The sequence below is a fragment of the Elaeis guineensis genome, chromosome 2 (genome assembly GCF_000442705.2).
Source record: "Elaeis guineensis isolate ETL-2024a chromosome 2, EG11, whole genome shotgun sequence".
Lineage (NCBI taxonomy): Eukaryota > Viridiplantae > Streptophyta > Magnoliopsida > Arecales > Arecaceae > Elaeis > Elaeis guineensis.
In genome coordinates, this window is record NC_025994.2 from 77,594,818 (window position 1) to 77,612,290 (window position 17,473).

The following is a 17,473-nucleotide window of genomic DNA, read 5'->3' on the forward strand; positions in this document are numbered from 1 at the left end:
AAAATTTGGTCAGAATTGAAACGGGGGCAAGATGGTACCGGATCATCAGTATCCAATATTCTATTAATCAACCGACGAACACCCTCTTAAATGGAGGATTTGAACATGAATTACTGTTACGACTGCCAAAAAGAACAAAACAAACTTAACCAATAAAACAAGCTAACACATTTGCTCTGCTAAAATTACTGTGTATTTTAAAAGCTTTTACCAAAGAAAGAAGCTAACGCATTCCACCTTCCAATAATAGTGGCAGATTTGGTAAAAAGTTGGGTACATCCGCCCATGTGACGGTACCCTCCTTCTTAATATAAAAAAGCTTAAAACTGACCTGCTCTCCCATGTGCTCCTGCTGGCTTCCAGAGAGGGAGGCTGGGAAAGTGAACAAAACAAAGAGAGAAAAAGAGGGGCCGCTTCTATTCTTCTATCGCTCGGTAATTATCTCAGCGCTCATCCTAGAGAATATTGGAAGCACTGCGGCGGCGAATGGCGATGGCGACGCCTCTCCTCCCTCTCCTCCTCCTCTTGCTCACCTTAGCCACCGTCTCCGCCGACAAATTCACCGTCGGCGACTCCAAGGGCTGGAATCCGGGCGTCAACTACACCGTGTGGGAGAAGAAGAATCGCCCCTTCCACGTCGGCGACTGGCTCGGTATCGTCCCCTCTAGCATCACTTTCCTTTCCAACCAGATCTGAAAGAGATCGGATTTCTTGATGGATCGATGACGTCCTCTTCTTCATTTGGTTTCGATTGCAGTGTTCTACTATCAGGAGGGGATGGCGGATGTGGTGGAGGTGGACGAGGTGGCGTACAACAAGTGCGACGCGTCCAACCCAATCACCAACTACAGCAAGGGAAGGAGCTTCGCCTTCGAGCTCAATCACAGCCAGATGTATTACTTCATTTGTAGTTATGGCTACTGCTACCAGGGGATGAAGCTCGCCATCAAGGCCGAGCCCCTCACCCCGCCGTCCTCTCCTCTGTCCCAGAAGACCTCCAGCGCACCATCTATTGTTCCAAGATCCGCCGCCGCCGTTACTCTCGCCTCCGCCGCCGCCGCCCTTACCGCTCTGCTCCGGTTAGTGTAAAAGGAAGGGCATTTCGTACTTCCCCTATTTTCGTTTTTTTCGTTTTGTCTTTCATTGAATGGATGTTGTTTGCGAGAGAACGAGAGCGAGCGAGCGTGAGGAGTTGGTTTGCCATCTGAAATTTGAATAGAAAGATATGATGTTTTTTTTTTTTTTTGGTTATGGGAAGTGTAATTTTTTCTTTTTAATATGGAATTTTATGGAAGTTTAGAGATCTCTCTCTGAGATCCTTTTCTTTTTTAAGAAAAATAATATTTGGATGCTTTCTTTTTTTTTTTTTTTTTCTTTCGAATTTGAGAGGCAGTTGAGGCTGGTTGCCGTGCCAGTTGAGGCAGTTGACGGTAATAATAACAGTTGCATTTGGGTGAGTGGGCAGCCTCGGGAAGCGTCGGAAGTCGGTGGATGGAAGTGTGGAGAATGGGGGATTTCGAGCCTTAATTACCATCGCGATTTGGGATGTGTTCTTTAGTTTTTAATCGCAAGGATTAAGGAAATGTGATCGGTGCGTCCGAGAGCAACGTAGCCTGGTGGTGTTTATCCCATTATGACGGCTATCCCGCCAATCATCATGTTTGGATGCGTGTAACGGGGAGCCGTGTAACCAGACGCCGATGAGGAAGCATATTTTCCATGCGCCACTGGCTCTTATGGTGACGCCTTCTTTTGTGGAGCCTTGATCGCTGGCAGAGAGGACCCACCACGTGGATATTGACATGTCAGCGAATTGGCATGCTGTCAGATGTGTATTGGGAGGTGCAGATTGGGTGCAGACATACGGCACCCAGACACGACGTGTTTAGGTCTTCAGTCTCTACTGTTAGAAATGGGGCAGGGGGCGAATTCAGAGTACGACACAAAAGACTTAAGAAGGAAAAACACGGATTTTTTTTATTATTATTATTTTTTTAATTCTAAAAATATCTCCTCCTCCAATTTATTTTCAAAATTATTGCCCACCTTAAAATCATCAGTTCAACCCGTGCTGACATGGCGGGAGTGAAACCGCCGATTGCACCGATATTTTTTTTTTTCTTTTTGGTTGTGGGGTGGTGGGACGGGCAAGGAAAAGAGGGCACGGCGAGGGTTGCGGGGTGGGGATGTGCGATCGGAGACGGCACAGGCGATGTGGGGGTCAGGGAGGGGAGGTGCGATCGATGACGACACAGGGTCGGGGGGCTAGGGGATGCGCGGTCATGAGAGGGCGGAGGGGGTTGTGGGGGATGGGGTGCACGACCGGAAGCTGCACCGATGGCGTCGGGGGGTTGGGGGTTGCGCGCGGTCGGGGGAGGGTGGAGGGTAGAGCCGCGTCGGCTGGGGGAGGGGGGGTGGTTGTGGGAGGAAGGGGAGGAAGAAACGAAAGGAGAAAAAATAGAAAAAAATAAAAAAAAATATATTAATTTTAAAAATAAAAATTTTAATTTTAAAATAAATTTTTAAAATATTTAAAAAATTTTAATTTTATAAAATAATTTAATCTTTTTAATAATAATAAAATAATATTAATTTTTTAAAAGAAATTAAATAATAAGAAAATATTATTATTTTCTTAAAAAATAAATGAATAAAAATTAATTATTTTGTTAATTAAATATTATTATTTGAGTAACAATTAATTATTATTATTTGATTAAATATTGTTTTGTAATGAAATATTTAAATAATAATGAATTTAAATAAAAATAATAAGTACTAAATAATATTATAATAATAATTAAATAATAATAATAATATTTTATTTATTTAGTTATTTATTTACTTATTTATTTATATTTTTAAAATATTTGTAATGAGTTGACCTTTCAAAAGGTGACTTTCTGGAAAAAAAATATTTATTTATTTATTTATATTTTTATTAATAAATAATTTTTAAAAATAATTTTAAAATATATTTTATTTATTTATATTTTTTTATTTTATTTTTTTATTTCTTTCTTCTCCTCCTACGGTTCTGCGCTAAGCACACACCGCCACCTCCTTGGCGCAGATGAGAAAGTTTACTCGAAATCATGGTTGTCACTATATTTTGGTGACATCAAATTATTATTAATCAAATAATAAAAACTTATTATTAATTAAATTATTAGTTTAATATTGTTTTCATTTTCAAGCTCTTTCACGACAATCTTGAACTTTTTTCATCCTCATTCTCATTAAGCATCACTCCGCCCGTTACGTCTTAGTGACGTCAGAATGACAAACCATATATAGGATATTAAATATTCTCCTCTATGTAGATTCTTGACTTGATTAATAAGTGAGATTTTAAATTTCATAGAAATCTAAAACCATGTGACTCCCGAATATCCTTCTCAAAAAACCTTACACGTCTTGACTTCTGAACTTGAAAATGGAGCAATATCAAACCAGTAATTTTATTATTTAGTTCTAAACCAGTGCCCCTCTTAGTTACAGCCAAAGCAGGCATTCTTCTAGTAAGAAGCGAGGCAATTAGATCATATTGTAAGTTTCTTTTTTTGGCAGAGCCATCGGGGCGTCTCCGACTTTTTCCTAAAGTATTTGAACAAATGGCAACCATTTTTTCTGTTAGCTTAAGAAAGAAGAAAAGTATTGGGGTAAACCGACCGAACCCCGACTTTGGTCACTATGACTCCGACTATGCATCGGCCAAACAGATAGTTCTGATTTTTTATCGACTGACCGAGCTAATTACGCCGACCTACTGTCTGCTAATCAATCAAGATCGGTTGACCGACTAGTATTCGACTATCACTGATCGACAGTGGATGACTTATACCGTCGGCATGTATCGACATAACAGAACTAATAGCCGACGATCGCTCATAAATTCTACTGATATAAAGTCGGTTATATTGACGTACGGTCGACAATCTGCTCAACATACCATAACCATCACAAACGGTTATCGACTACATGTCGTGGCTATTAAGGGGAAGTAATGCCCCACTAATTCTATATTTATGGCCTGACAATTTAGCGCTATAAAAAGCGAAACCACGTACTCGATGGTTACACCAGAATCACCTATAAAAAGGAGAGGTAAGTGAACAGTACGGATAAGCCAACTTTGGATCAAAGCTCTGCTACTTCATACAATCAAAGTTACTATTCACCAACTTCCTCTGACTTAAGCATCGGAGGGTCCCCGCCGGATGCCAATCCGATTTATGTGAACGCTGTCTTACAGGTGCTCGATACCGGCGACAGACGACGGAGAGTTAGCCACAACAGATTAGCGCACCAAGTAGGGGGCAGAAAAAGATAACATTTCATCATGACAAAAACTAGAGCCCAACTTTCGACTGCAACTGGATCAGCAAGACACTCTTCCTACCGGGAAGAGATTCCTCCCCCTCTTCCAGTAGCAGAGCCTAGTTCCTCACGTCCTGTGATCATCATGAATGTCCAGATTGCTGCATTCGTGCAGCAAATGAATATTCTTATGGAGGCAGTCAAAAGCCTCCAACAACAGTAGATCCAGCAACAGCAGCCTCCAACAAAACAACCGATGGCACATTCGGTGCCGTCCAGGCACAGCCGCTGCCATCCACAGCGATCACCTTCCCCTTCTCCAGAGCGGCTGTCTCGGCTCTCTCGTCGGGATGAATAGTGATATTCTCAGCACTCTCGTCGTACCACCGACCATTCACAGCATTCCTCTTCTTTCCATCTCGACCGCATTAAGAAAGAGAAACAGCCATGGACACCTTTTGCTTCTCCTTCAAGCTCGTCGGGGGGTTCTGCCCTGGAGTTTCTTAGCAACGTTGGTTCGATAAATATGAGCGCAAGCTTCAAGAAATCAACCGCCGACTCACCCAACTTCAGGTGGAAGGTCGAAAGTCCTGCAACGACTACGACTTTCACACCGTCCAATCTCTCTCTCGGCACATCTTGGATGAATCAATCCCATCTCGGTTCAAGATGCCGCAAGTGGAGCAATTGTTGGGTGGATGTCTGGCCAGGACACCACCTCTCAAGATCTTTTTAGTACCACGTGATGCAGCAGGAAGAAAGAAGAAACAAAACAAAAAAAAAAAAATCAAAATACGTGGATCAGCCACAAAAAGGCTCACCTCCACGGGGCATGCAAACTTCACTATGAAAAAGAAAATTTTACAATAGGAGACCTCACCCTCAACCCTTTAGACCCAATTCTCTCTCACCTAAAGTTTCCCTCACAAAAGCTCTCTCTCTCTTGGAAGACCCCCCTGAACCCCTGAAGTACCTGGCGACCGCTGTCCAGGAGTCTCCTGCTCCTTCTCTCTAAGCGCTTCCGTCTCTCTCTCTTCAATCGGGTTCGTACGGACTTCGTACGGTGAAAAATCCGAACCACACATCTCTCTGTTGTCACAGGCCCTTTTAAAGGATTAAGCAGGGTTTAAAACCTAATTAGATTAGGTTTAAGAGTCCTAAACAAGCCAAATTAACCTCTTGAACCGTCGGATCATCACCGAAAACTCCCTGGGCGGTCCGATCGTGATCGATCCATGGAATAGTGATGTGGACGGCGCGAAATGCGTAAAAAATGCCCACGCGGTCCACAGGCCCAGTCGTGGACCGCCCGATTTATGGTGGACCGGTGTAAAGGGCCAGCAGGGCCGGCCTGCTCCCGTGCGCGGGCCTGCTCGCGCCTGGGCCGCACGCCCGCCTAGGCCGCGTGCCCACCTGGGCCACGCGCCAGCCTGGGCCACCCGCCCGCCTGGGCCGCGGGCCTGGGTCGCGCGTCCTGCCGCCGGTCGCCAGCGGTCCTCCGCCGCCTCGAATCTCATGCCGACTTCAAAAGCTCGTATCTCCTCCATCCGAACTCCGTTTCAGGTGATCTTGGTCTCGTTGAACTCCGTTTTTCACCGCGAACCTTGCTGTAGGCTCAATGTGGGCTGAATCTCGAGACATCAAATCCTAACAATCTCCACCTCGACTCGATATTCGGCCTCCTCCAAACTTCGAGAGCTTCTGGATCTCCTCGCCCCCATACCCTGGGGCAATCGCCTGCTGATCATGGATGGGCAAACATGGGAGTCGAGCCAGGCTGCTCGATCCCATCTCCGTCGTATGCTGTGCTCCTCCTGACCTGAGACCTGCTCGGGGCATCGTCCTGTGGTAATAGGAATCTCACCTTGCGACATCGCCTCTCATCCTCCTGAGTCTCCTGTCTCGTGCCCGATCCGCCTCTTGGAGCTCCACCTCGCTCTAGGCTCCACCTGGCTCCCGAAGCTCCACCTCGCACTGGGCTCCCCACCAGGTAATAATATCCTCTGCTCCCCTTCTTTCGCTTTAGCACAATCCTATCGCCGCGTACCTTCAAGATTCCTCCACTAGCTACCGTCCTGTAGCCTCTTGAATCCAGTCTGCTAAGTGAGATAAGATTTCGCCTGAAATCAGATATGTATCGGACCTCCCCCAATCTCCTCACTGCACCATCATGTGTCCTCCAGCTGACCGTCCCAATGCCTCTGATCGCACAGCTCGATCCATCCAGTAGATATACAGTGCCCTCACTGTTCTCCAGGGAGTCAAGTTGCTCCTCTCTGCAACATACATGATAGGGGCATGCAGAATCTAATATCCACTGCTGGAAAGAAGTAGATACCTCGTCAGATATCTCCAGGACATCTCCATCTGAATCGCTGCCGGCCGTCGTTACAGCAGCCACCGTCCGATTTTTAAGTTGAGGGCAATCTCTGGCTAGATGCCCCAACTTCTCACACTGGTAACATCTGGTTTTGCTCAAGTCCCTCCTGGACTTAGACCACCCTCGTTGCGATTTTCTGTCGCTCCGTCTACTGTCTCCTGCTCTTCCAAAAGCCACCAAAGCTGAGCTACCACCACCTGAGCTCGAAGCTGGGTTCTCCCTCCTGAGAACCTCGTTCTGGAGTATCGCCGCGGTGACCTCGTCCAACTTGATATTGCTCTTCTCCATTAGAAGAGCAGTCACCAAGGACTCGTACGAAGGGAGAAGCGATGCCAGCAAAACCAGTGCCCTGGTCTTCTCCTCAACGTTCTCGCCAACGCTGAGAAGGTCGGTGAGGATCTTCTGGAAGTGGCTCAAATACTCCTGCATGCTCTGTCCCTCAGTCATCCGCAGCTGGTAAAACTGCCTCCAAAGGAAAAGTGTGTTGGTGAGAGACTTCGCCATGTACAACTCCTCGAGCTTCGACCACAGCACCGTCGGAGAAGTCTCGCTCAGCACATAGATCACCACCTCATCCGTCAGATACATGAGGATGGTACTCACCGTCTGCATCTGTAGCCGTTTCCAATCCCATACCTCCATGGTGGTTGGCTTCTCGTCGCACAAGAGAGCATCGATCAACCCCTGTTGGATGAGCACGTCCTTCACCCTTGCCTGCCACAAGGAGAAATTGCTCTTACCATCGAACTTGTTGATCTCCATCTTGATTGTTCCTGTTTTCTCCATCTTCAGTCTTGCTCACCACCACTGCAATCTGCGTCCTTGTACTGCCTTGCTCTGATACCACTTGTTGGATGGATGTCTGGCCAGGACACCACCTCCCAAGATCTTTTCAGTACCACGCGATGCAGCAGGAAGAAAGAAGAAATAAAACAAAAGAAAAACAATCAAAATATATGGATCAGCCACAAAAGGGCTCGCCTCCACGGGGCATGCAAACTTCACTATAAAAAAGAAAATTTTACAAGAGGAGACCTCACCCTCAATCCTTGTACACCCAATTCTCTCTCACCTGAAGTTCCCCTCACAAAAGCTCTCTCTCTCTTGGAAGACCCCCTGAACCCCTGAAGTACCTGACGATCGCTGTCCAGGAGCCTCCTACTCCTTCTCTCTAAGCGCTTCTGCCTCTCTCTCTTTAATCGAATTCGTACGGGCTTCGTACGGTGAAAAATCCGAACCACACCTCTCTCTGTTGTCACAAGCCCTTTTAAAAGCTTAAGCAGGGTTTAAAACCTAATTAGATTAGGTTTAAGAGTCCTAAACAAGCCAAATTAACCTCCTGAACCGTCGGATCATCACCAGAAACTCCCTGGGACGTTCGATCGCGATCGGTCCACAAAATAGTGCCGTGGACCGTGCGAAACGCGTGGGAAATGCCCACGCGGTCCACAGACCCAGCCATGGACCGCTCGATCCATGGTGGACCGGTGTAAAGGGCCAGCAGGGCCGGCCCGCTCCCGCGTGCGGCCTGCGCTCGCCTGGGCCGCGCGCCCGGCTGGGCCGCGCGCTCGCCTGGGCCGCGCGCCAGGCTGGGCCGCGCGCCCACCTGGGCAGCCCGCCCGCCTGGGCCGCGGGCCTGGGTCGCGCATCCCGCACGGGCCTGGGTCGCACGTCCCGCGCGCCGCCACCTGCGGCCGCGCCGCTGCCGCCCACCGCCGGTCGCCGGCTGTCCTTCACCGCATCGAATCTCGTGCTGACTTCAAAAGCTCGTATCTCCTCCATCCGAGCTCCGTTTCAGGTGATCTTGGTCTCGTTGAACTTCATTTTTCATCGCGAATCTCGCTGTGGGCTTAATATGGGCTGAATCTTGAGGCATCAAATCCTAATAGCAATATGATGGTTCCACCGACCCAATTGACCACCTCGAGAGCTACAAGGCTCTCATGATAATTTAGGGGGTAACCGATGCCCTCTTGTGTATCGGTTTCTCGATAACTCTTCGAAAAGCTACACGAGCCTGGTACTCTGAGCTTCAGTCAAAAAGTATATACTCCTTTGGGCAGCTAGAATATTCTTTTGTGGCTCACTTCAACACCAGTCGAAGGCTGCCACGAACCTCCAACAGTCTCTTCTCGATCAAACAAGGAGAGACTGAGATACTTCGAGATTTTGTGGCCTGTTTTAATGTGGCCATGCTTGAGGTCAGGGACCTCAATGAAAATATGGCCATAGCGGCCATGAAAAAAGATCTGAGAGGATCTCGATTCACATATTCTTTGGACAAGACTCTCCCTCGGACTTATGCTGAACTTCTGAAGCGTGCATACAAATATATGCGTGCAGACGAAGGAGTTTCTGACCGATGTCAGACAGAAGGCAAAGGTTAGAAGAAGAAGAAACAGAAGAAGGAAGGAGCTCCGGTCGAATCAAGTCGGCCATCTTCTAATAAGCAAGCTTCGCCCCGACGATGGAGTTCAAAGTCGAGTTACGACAGGTATGACTCCTATACTCTTCTTGTTGCTTCTCGTGTGCAGATCCTTATGAAAATCGAAGGGGCAGAATACCTACGACACCCTCCACCGATGAAAGCATTGCCAAGGAACCGCAACCAGATGAAGTATTGTCGATTTCATCATGATCATGGTCATGATGCCGAACAATGCATTCAACTCAAAGATGAGATAGAAGTCTTGATTCAACGAGGCTATCTCGAAAAGTACCAGAGAGATCCACCGACACAACCTCCTGCCAATCGACAACCTTAGCCGCAAACTGAAAAAGCTGTAAATAATCAGCCGACTGCAGGGGTGATCAACATGATCTTCGGATGATCAATTGCAGCACCATGGCCCTTCATACAATGGGGGATCGACATGCTTGATCCTTTTCTCTCGATATCTGGTCAGAGAAAATCATAGTGATCGCCATCGATTACTTTACCAAATGGATGGAAGCCAAACCTCTGACGCAAATCACTGAAAGCAAGATGGAAGATTTCATTCAAAAATCTATCATTTACGGATTTGATTTGCCGCACACCATCATCACCGACAACAGTCGACAATTTGACAACCAAAATTTCAGAGAGTTCTGTGCGATTATGCACAAACTTACGTCGGTCAGCTATCCACAGTCAAATGGAGAGATGGAAGTAACGAACCGAACATCCTACACAGACTAAAAACCCGTCCTAATAAAGCTAAAACCTCTGGGTGGAAGAACTATATCCAATCTTATGGACGTATCGAATGACTCTCCACATACCGACCGGAGAATCCTCCTTCAATTTAGCTTATTGGACAGAAGCAATGATACCGCTCGAGATCGGATTGTCATCAATAAGAGTGGAATAATATAGTGAACCGAGCAACTCTGAATATCAGAGAGCCGACTTAGATCTCCTTCCAGAACTCTGACAGCAAGCTTAAGTTCGGATGGCTGCATATCGATAAAGGATAGTCCGGTATTATAATGCAAGAGTCAAGCCGAAGGTCTTCTGACCAAGAGATTTAGTCTTAAGAAAGGCAAAAATCTCAAAACTCTTGAATCAAGAAAAACTATCCCCAAACTGGGAAGGACCTTTCAGAATATCCGAAACTCTTAAACCGGATGCATATCGGCTAGAAAACCTCGAAGGATCGACGATTCTCCGAACATGAATGCCGACAATCTGAAGATGTATCATCAATAAAGTCGTCAATATGTATATTATTTAAAATACAATCAGAATTTCAGAATCACAAGCCTTTGATAAGTTTTATCAATATACCGACTGCAATCTCAACTGACGTCAACCATACAGGCTTTCACTGCAAAAGCCGTACTGTCGATTATACCTCGATTTTCAATGTCGGCTCTCCATTGTAAATGCTAACTATAGTCGAGAGACTAATATACCGACTTAGTCCCAACTAAGCAGAATGAAAATGTCAAAATAATCAAAAGTCAGATTGAAATTATACCGACATGGCTACAGCTAGTCGAAGGATATTCGGCTTGCCACCGATTATCAAATGATCTGACGTACAAATCCGACCAAAATCGGGTACTAGATATTCGATTTACCATCAAAATATGTCGAGGACTATGTGGTTAACAGATATTTTATGAGTCTTACCGAATGATCGGATCACTGATCAATGTTCAGTGGTTATTTTACATTGCAAACATTGCAAACATTCCAAAAAATAAGAGTTCAAACTTAAAAATAATTTCATTCATTATCAATAAAAAGTTACAAAATTAGACGAAGTCTGAGTACAAGTATCAGACTACAAAAAAAAAAGGCAAAATACACCGACTAAGCTTCATCATCGTTTTGTTCCTTTGTTCGGGGGTAGCATTATCGAGTTGAATGATTTCAGATCCGATCGTGCTTCATCTTGAGTCGGAGCAGCTTCTTCTTCAGCAACCCCATCTTTCGATCCTGGAGGGATGATGCTGCTCAAATCGAGGCTCAGATATAATTTTTGACGTATCTCGATCGTCTTCATACCGACCAGTACGAGGTGAAGCTACTTTTGAGGATCTCTTCCTTAAATTCTTCCAACCTCAAAAATCTTGACTGCCGACTTAATGCCTCCCTTGTTGACTCCGCTTTCGCCTTTACCAAGTCAGCATGGCTCGAGCGAAGATAATTCTTCTTCGATCAATGCCAACCTTTCCAGGCTGGCCTGATGACGTCCATGTTCGCTTCTTGTTCCTCGATGCATCCATCTTACTCCCATCAAAGCCAGTGGATGGAATACTTCTTGCTCTTGACCTATGACTCAAGAGCCGAAATAGCCTCGTGAGCCGACTTAAGTTCGACCCCCGAGATACCAAGTCGTCAGTTAGTCAGAAACCTCCTCCTGAAGTTTGGTTTCCCGCTCCGCCACCACTTAAGTTGTTCGAGTGCATCACTTTCTCAGCATCGACGGCTGCCATCTTATTCTTTCACGCACTACGGATGTCGTCGAACTTCATGTAGCAGCCTCCAGGTCGAATATGTCATAGACAACTGCAGATAAAAGATAAGTCAGGTTAAAAAAGAAGAAGAAGAAAAGTCTATCAAAGAAACTTACCCCGATGATCGTCGGATAAAAGGACAAAAATATTTCGACCATTGACTATTTCCTCCGACGCTCCTGATCTGTGGAAGAAGAGTAGTCTGGCACAGTCACTGGCCAGAATAGAATTGACCAAGGCTGATTCATCGACAGCACTTGAAGATCGAAGTGAACCGTATGCCCTCCGATGCAACTTCTTCCACCAATGTCACCGGAGCTTTCCCCGGTCTGTTTCGGTAGCCCTATGTTTGAAAGTGAGGGAAGCTTGAGCTTGACTGCGCCCCAACTAAAGGAGCAACTGGCGCAGCCGCAGATTGTTCGGGCTCTCCTGCCTCACCCGAACCTCTTCAGGTGGTGGGACTACTAATGCTGTTTTGGTAGTTTCTCTTGCTGCCCTTTCCTCGGACGCACAGCAGGGAGAAATGTCGGAGCCGACAGTGCCAGGATTGGCTTGGGAATCGATGTCGATGGAGCATTGGATTCCACAGTCGATGTTGAAATACCGACTAGAGCTGGTGTTTGACGCCTCTTCGGCACCGCAAAGGCCGACCTCAAACGCTGTCCTTTTCTTGGTAGCGTGCTGATGAATGTCAGCATTCAACACTCGCACCTTCTGCTGCATGACTGCAATTACAATGGAAGTCAGTACAATTCAGTAAATAAAAGAAAAGTCAAAAATGACCGACCAACTATACTATATCTAGATGAGGGACCAAATTAAGGCCGACGTCATAAAGAGCCTGTTCGGTTACAAGCTCTTTCTATTTCGGGACCGCATATCTTTCAGCCAGTGAAAGTCCTCCTGGTCTTCGACCTCTACTCGATTGTTGTCATTGGGACCGGTTCATGGATCATCCCAACAAGAAGGAAAATCCCAAGGAAGAGAAGAAGAAGCAAAAAAGAACTAGTTCTTCTATCATGAATGGATGATGGAAGATCGGTAATAAAGGATAGACCTTTTCGAGAGTTGAAGAACCACCACCCTCGGCCTTCGGATGAGGTCAGAGAACAAAGAAGGCTCGAAAAAAAAAAGATGAGGTATGGTCAGCAACATCCACACAACAAAGCAAAATTAATTATCAGTCGGATCGAGTTCGGTGCCAGCTGAGCCAGACAAAGTCCATAATAATCTAAAATATTTCAGATAAATTTTAAGATTGAAAATCGAAGATCTGCTGGAAGATCTTCAACATAGAAGGCCACCTGATCTGAAGGAGGGTTATTCACCTGACCATCGACTCTAAGGGCAAAAAGTTGAAACTACTCCAAGATACAGAACTGCTCCCGGAGCCGCTAAACGTTCAGTCCCGAAAGTGAAGAGTCCTCCACCTCCAGCCTCGATTGGGATTAGTCAGTCGGATTCTCCGATCGATCATCCCGAGAAGGAGAAGTCCTAGCCATAAGAGCAACTCTAAAGAAGATGAGGATTCTAGAGGAAAGAACTCAAAAAGAAAAATGAACTTGACCTCAAAGTTGGGAGCGATAATCTCGAATGTTGGGACAACAATCCGACAGAGTCGCTGCACCAAAGACAGTGAAAGGTTAAAATTTGGCTGAGAGCGATCCTATATATAGGATCTCTCAACAGTCGAGATGAAGACGGTCAAATCAAAGATCTACCAGATGACGATAAATGACAATATCCGGATCGACCATTGATCGAATGGTTCGACACACCTGCCCCAGATCAAGCCACGTCACCTCTATCTATATGAACAACTCCGACCCAATAACATTCGGACACGTGGCACAAATTTACTTGTCAAAATCATATCATCCGACGTCGAATCGACTTTCTAAAATGATGTCTGACACTGATAACTGATACCAAATTAATCGATTAATGTGACAGACAACTGTACCTCCAACATGATAAAATAGCCGATCATCCATATCTCGGAGAAAATGGCATCAAAATCGAAGCTCGATGTGACAGAACTCTCTTCGTCCAACGTGATAAACCACGTGGCAATTCACACGTCGTCTCACCTTGGACTTGAGAGTGGGGGGCAACTATTGGGATAAACCGACCGACCCCCGACTTTGGTCACTACGCTCTGACTATGCCTCGACTGAATAGATAGTTCCGATTCTTCAGTCATTGATCGAGCTAATTGCGTCGACCTACTGTCAGTTAATCAACTAAGATCGGTTGACCGACTAGTATTCGACTACCACCGATCGACAGCGAACGACTTAGACCATCGGTATGCATCAGCATGACAGAACTAATAGCCGATGGTCGCTCATAAATTTTGCCGATATAAAGTCGGTTATACCGATGTACGGTCGGCAATCTGCTCAACATACCATAACCGTCACAAATATTATCGACTATATGTTGCGGTTATTAAGGAGAAGTAACGTCCCATTAATTTTATATTTATGATCCGATAATTTAGCACCATAAAAAGTGGGACCACATGCTCAATGGTTACACCAGAATCACCTATAAAAAGGGAAGGTAAGTGAACAGTACGGATAAGCCAACTTTGGACCAAAGCTCTGCTACTTCATACAATCAAATTACTGTTCACCAACTTTTTCTGACTTAAGATCGGAGGGTCTCCATTGGACACCAATCCGATCTGTGTGGATGCTGTCTTACAGGTGCTCGATACCAGCGACAGCGATGGGGAGTTGGCGTAACAAAAATATAGGACTTGAAAACCTATTATTTTGAATGATAATATTGTATCCATATTATGTCCATTCTGAAAATATTCTATTCACAACAGGTACTTTGCATTTTTATTTTTTTTAGATTTTAAAGATACGACATAGCTCTTGTAATCAAATCACTGCCGTATTTTTTTTCCTGCATCAAAATCTGTAAATAGATACCCTATACAATTCTCAAAAAAACTACGATTCTTATTTTCAGAAACTTCAAAAAATTCTCAAATTTTCAATGTAAGTTTTGACTTGACTATTAAGTAGGATTTTAAATTTCATAAGAATCTGAAATCATTTGACTCCCAAAAATCTATCTGAAAGAACTTTACACATTCTGACTATCTGCATCAAAACCTGCAAATAGGTACCCTGACTAACCCCGCAACCCCCCATCTCCCTTCTTCCCCGGCCCTCGTGCCACCCTCCCTCCCACCGGCCCCCGTGCCACCCCCCGTCGCAGGGGGCCGGGGGCAGAGGCAGATCGGTCGGGGGTTTGGGAGGAAGGGAAGAGAGAAAAAGGAAAGAAAAAAAAGCAAAAAAAAAAAAATATTAATTTTTAAAAATAAAAAATATTAATTTTAAAAATAAATTTTTAAATAATAAAAAATATTAATATTTAAAAATAAAAAATATTAATTTAAAATAAATTTTTAAATATTAAAAAAATTAATTTTAAAAAATAATTTAAAATCACATTGGACTGGATAATTAGTAATTAAATATTATTATTTTATTAATAAAAAATATTATTATATGATTAATAAAAATATTAATTTTATTTAGTAATAAATATTATTATTTGATTAATAATTAATTAAAGGGGCGGTGGTAGTGCCGCGCGGGTCAGCTGCCGGAAAGGGAGGTCGGCAGGTGGGGGGGTGGGAGGAAGGGAAGGGAGAAAATGAAGGAAAAAAAAAAAAAAAAGCTAGACTTGCCTTCTTAATTTGATTTAATCTTTGATCCCGTACACCCTACCCCCTATGCCGGCACCCCACCTGTCCGTAATTTGAAAAAGAATGATAAAATTATAATCATATAATAATATTTTTTATTAATAAATAATAATATTTAATTACTAATTATCCAATCCAATGTGATTTCAAATTATTTTTTAAAATTAAAATTTTCTTAATATTTAAAAATTTATTTTAAATTTAATATTTTCTTAATATTTTTTATTTTTAAACATTAATATTTTTTATTATTTAAAATTTTATTTTAAAAATAATATTATTTTATTATTATTAAAAAGATCAAAATTATTTTTTAAAATTAAAATTTTCTTAGTATTTTACAAATTTATTTTAAAATTAATTTTTTTATTTTTAAAATTAATATCTTTTTTTTTTCTTTTTTTTCTCCTCTTTTCCCTTCCCTTCCTCCCAAATCCTCGGCCGACCCATCTCTCCCCACGACCCCCCCTATGCCACCCCTGACCGTGCACTCTCAACCCCTGCAACCCCTCTGCCCTCTTTCGATCGTGCACCCTCCGGCCCCCGCGTCGCCCATGCCGTCCCCAGCCGTGCACTCCCACCCTCCGCAACCCCGCCACCCCCTATCTATGCCACCCCCTCTATCGTGCCATCCCCGCCGGCCCCCAAATCCGACCTCCTCTCCTTTCCCCTCTGTCTACCTCTCCAAAAAAAAGAGAGAGAAAAGAAATTGTCCGGTGCAGCGGCGATTTCTCCTTCCTGACCACCTCAACGTTAAGGTGGAAGTAAAATCGTCAGTTGAACCGACGATTTCGAGATAGACGGTAATTTTGGAAATAATTGGGAGAAGAGGTAGTTTTGAAAAAAATAAAATAAAAAAAAAAAAATTGAAGGTGAATCGAAGAAAAAGAGGAAAAAAAAAAAAAAAAAAAAAAAGAAGAAGGACGATGTTTCTACTCTTTGCAACTGTAAGTAAATGGCATTAACATTTAAGTGGACATCAGGATAATATTGGTATATTCTGTTAAATAGAATAATCCATTTAATATGTTTTAAAATACAGAGATGTAATTGGAATCAGATTAAAATTAAAAAAAATATTTCTATAATTTATTTTGAGAATTTTAATTATAAAGATTAAAAATATGATCCGTGCGTTAGAGAGCAACGTAGCTTGGTGGTGGTGGTCCCTTTTATCACCAGATGATGGCTATCCCGCCGATCATCATGTTTGGCTGCGCGTAAGCTGATGCTAAAAGGGAGCATATTTTCCATTGGAAAGAGATACGCCACTGGCTCTCACAGTGACGCCTTCTTTTAGAGAGCCTTGGTCATTGGCAGGGGGGACCACCGTGTGGAGTGTGACACGTCAGTGAATTAGCATGTTGTCAAGTTTGTATTGGAGTTGGACCTGAACACGTGCTGTCTGCGTGCAGATCGGGTGCAGAGATACGGCACCCAGACAGGACGCGTTTGGATCTTCGTTCTCGAGCTTTTTTTCAAAATAATTTAAAAAAAAAACTTAAATATCAAAATATATCAAAATGAAATTTATTTACCAAACTAATGCAAAAGAAAAAAACATCATTTTGAATGACGTTTTTCCCTTTCCACGTCATCCCCCATTTCCACGGTGGCATCGTCCCAAAAAAAAAAAAAAAAAAAGAAGAAACGCTGTTTGGAATGGCGTCTTTAAAAACGCCATTTTGAATGGCGTTTTTAAAAACGCCATTCAAAATGGCGTTTTCAAATTTTCTCACCAAAAAAAAAGAAAAAAATCGTAAAAAAATGGAAAAATTGATTTTTCAAAATTTGAAATTAATTAATAAATTATAATTATAATTTTGATTGAAATTAAAAATATAAAGATTTGAATTTGTAATTCATTAAAAAAATTAATTTAGAATTTTTATTAAAAATATATTTTAAAAGATGTCAAAAAAAATCTTAAGAAATAAAAAGAAAATTATCATAGAAAATAAAAAAAGAGAAAGAAATATGAAAGAAATAAAAATATGAAATTTAATTGAAAAACATCATTCGAAATACTTGTCCTTAAAATTTTTAAAAAAATTATAAATTTTAAAATTTTTAAAAAAATCAAAAAAAAAGAATTA

The 17,473-nt window shown here is 43.2% G+C and overlaps 1 protein-coding gene across 1 annotated transcript; it reads left to right on the forward strand.

The window, feature by feature from the left end:
* The first annotated feature begins 352 nt into the window (after window positions 1-352).
* On the forward strand, window positions 353-1,241 carry LOC105057899 (mavicyanin). Its single transcript, XM_010940619.3, has 2 exons — window positions 353-652; window positions 758-1,241. The coding sequence occupies exons 1-2, from the start codon at window positions 487-489 to the stop codon at window positions 1,087-1,089; spliced, it is 498 nt and encodes a 165-aa protein (XP_010938921.1). The 5' UTR covers window positions 353-486; the 3' UTR covers window positions 1,090-1,241.
* The last annotated feature ends 16,232 nt before the right edge of the window (window positions 1,242-17,473 follow it).

What these genes read in the sequence shown, in the direction of transcription:
- LOC105057899 (XM_010940619.3), top strand. Translation starts at nt 487, where the DNA reads ATGGCGATGGCGACGCCTCTCCTCCCTCTCCTCCTCCTCTTGCTCACC. An exon ending in CCACGTCGGCGACTGGCTCG is followed by an intron (nt 653 to 757) that starts GTATCGTCCCCT and finishes TTTCGATTGCAG; the next exon opens with TGTTCTACTATCAGGAGGGG.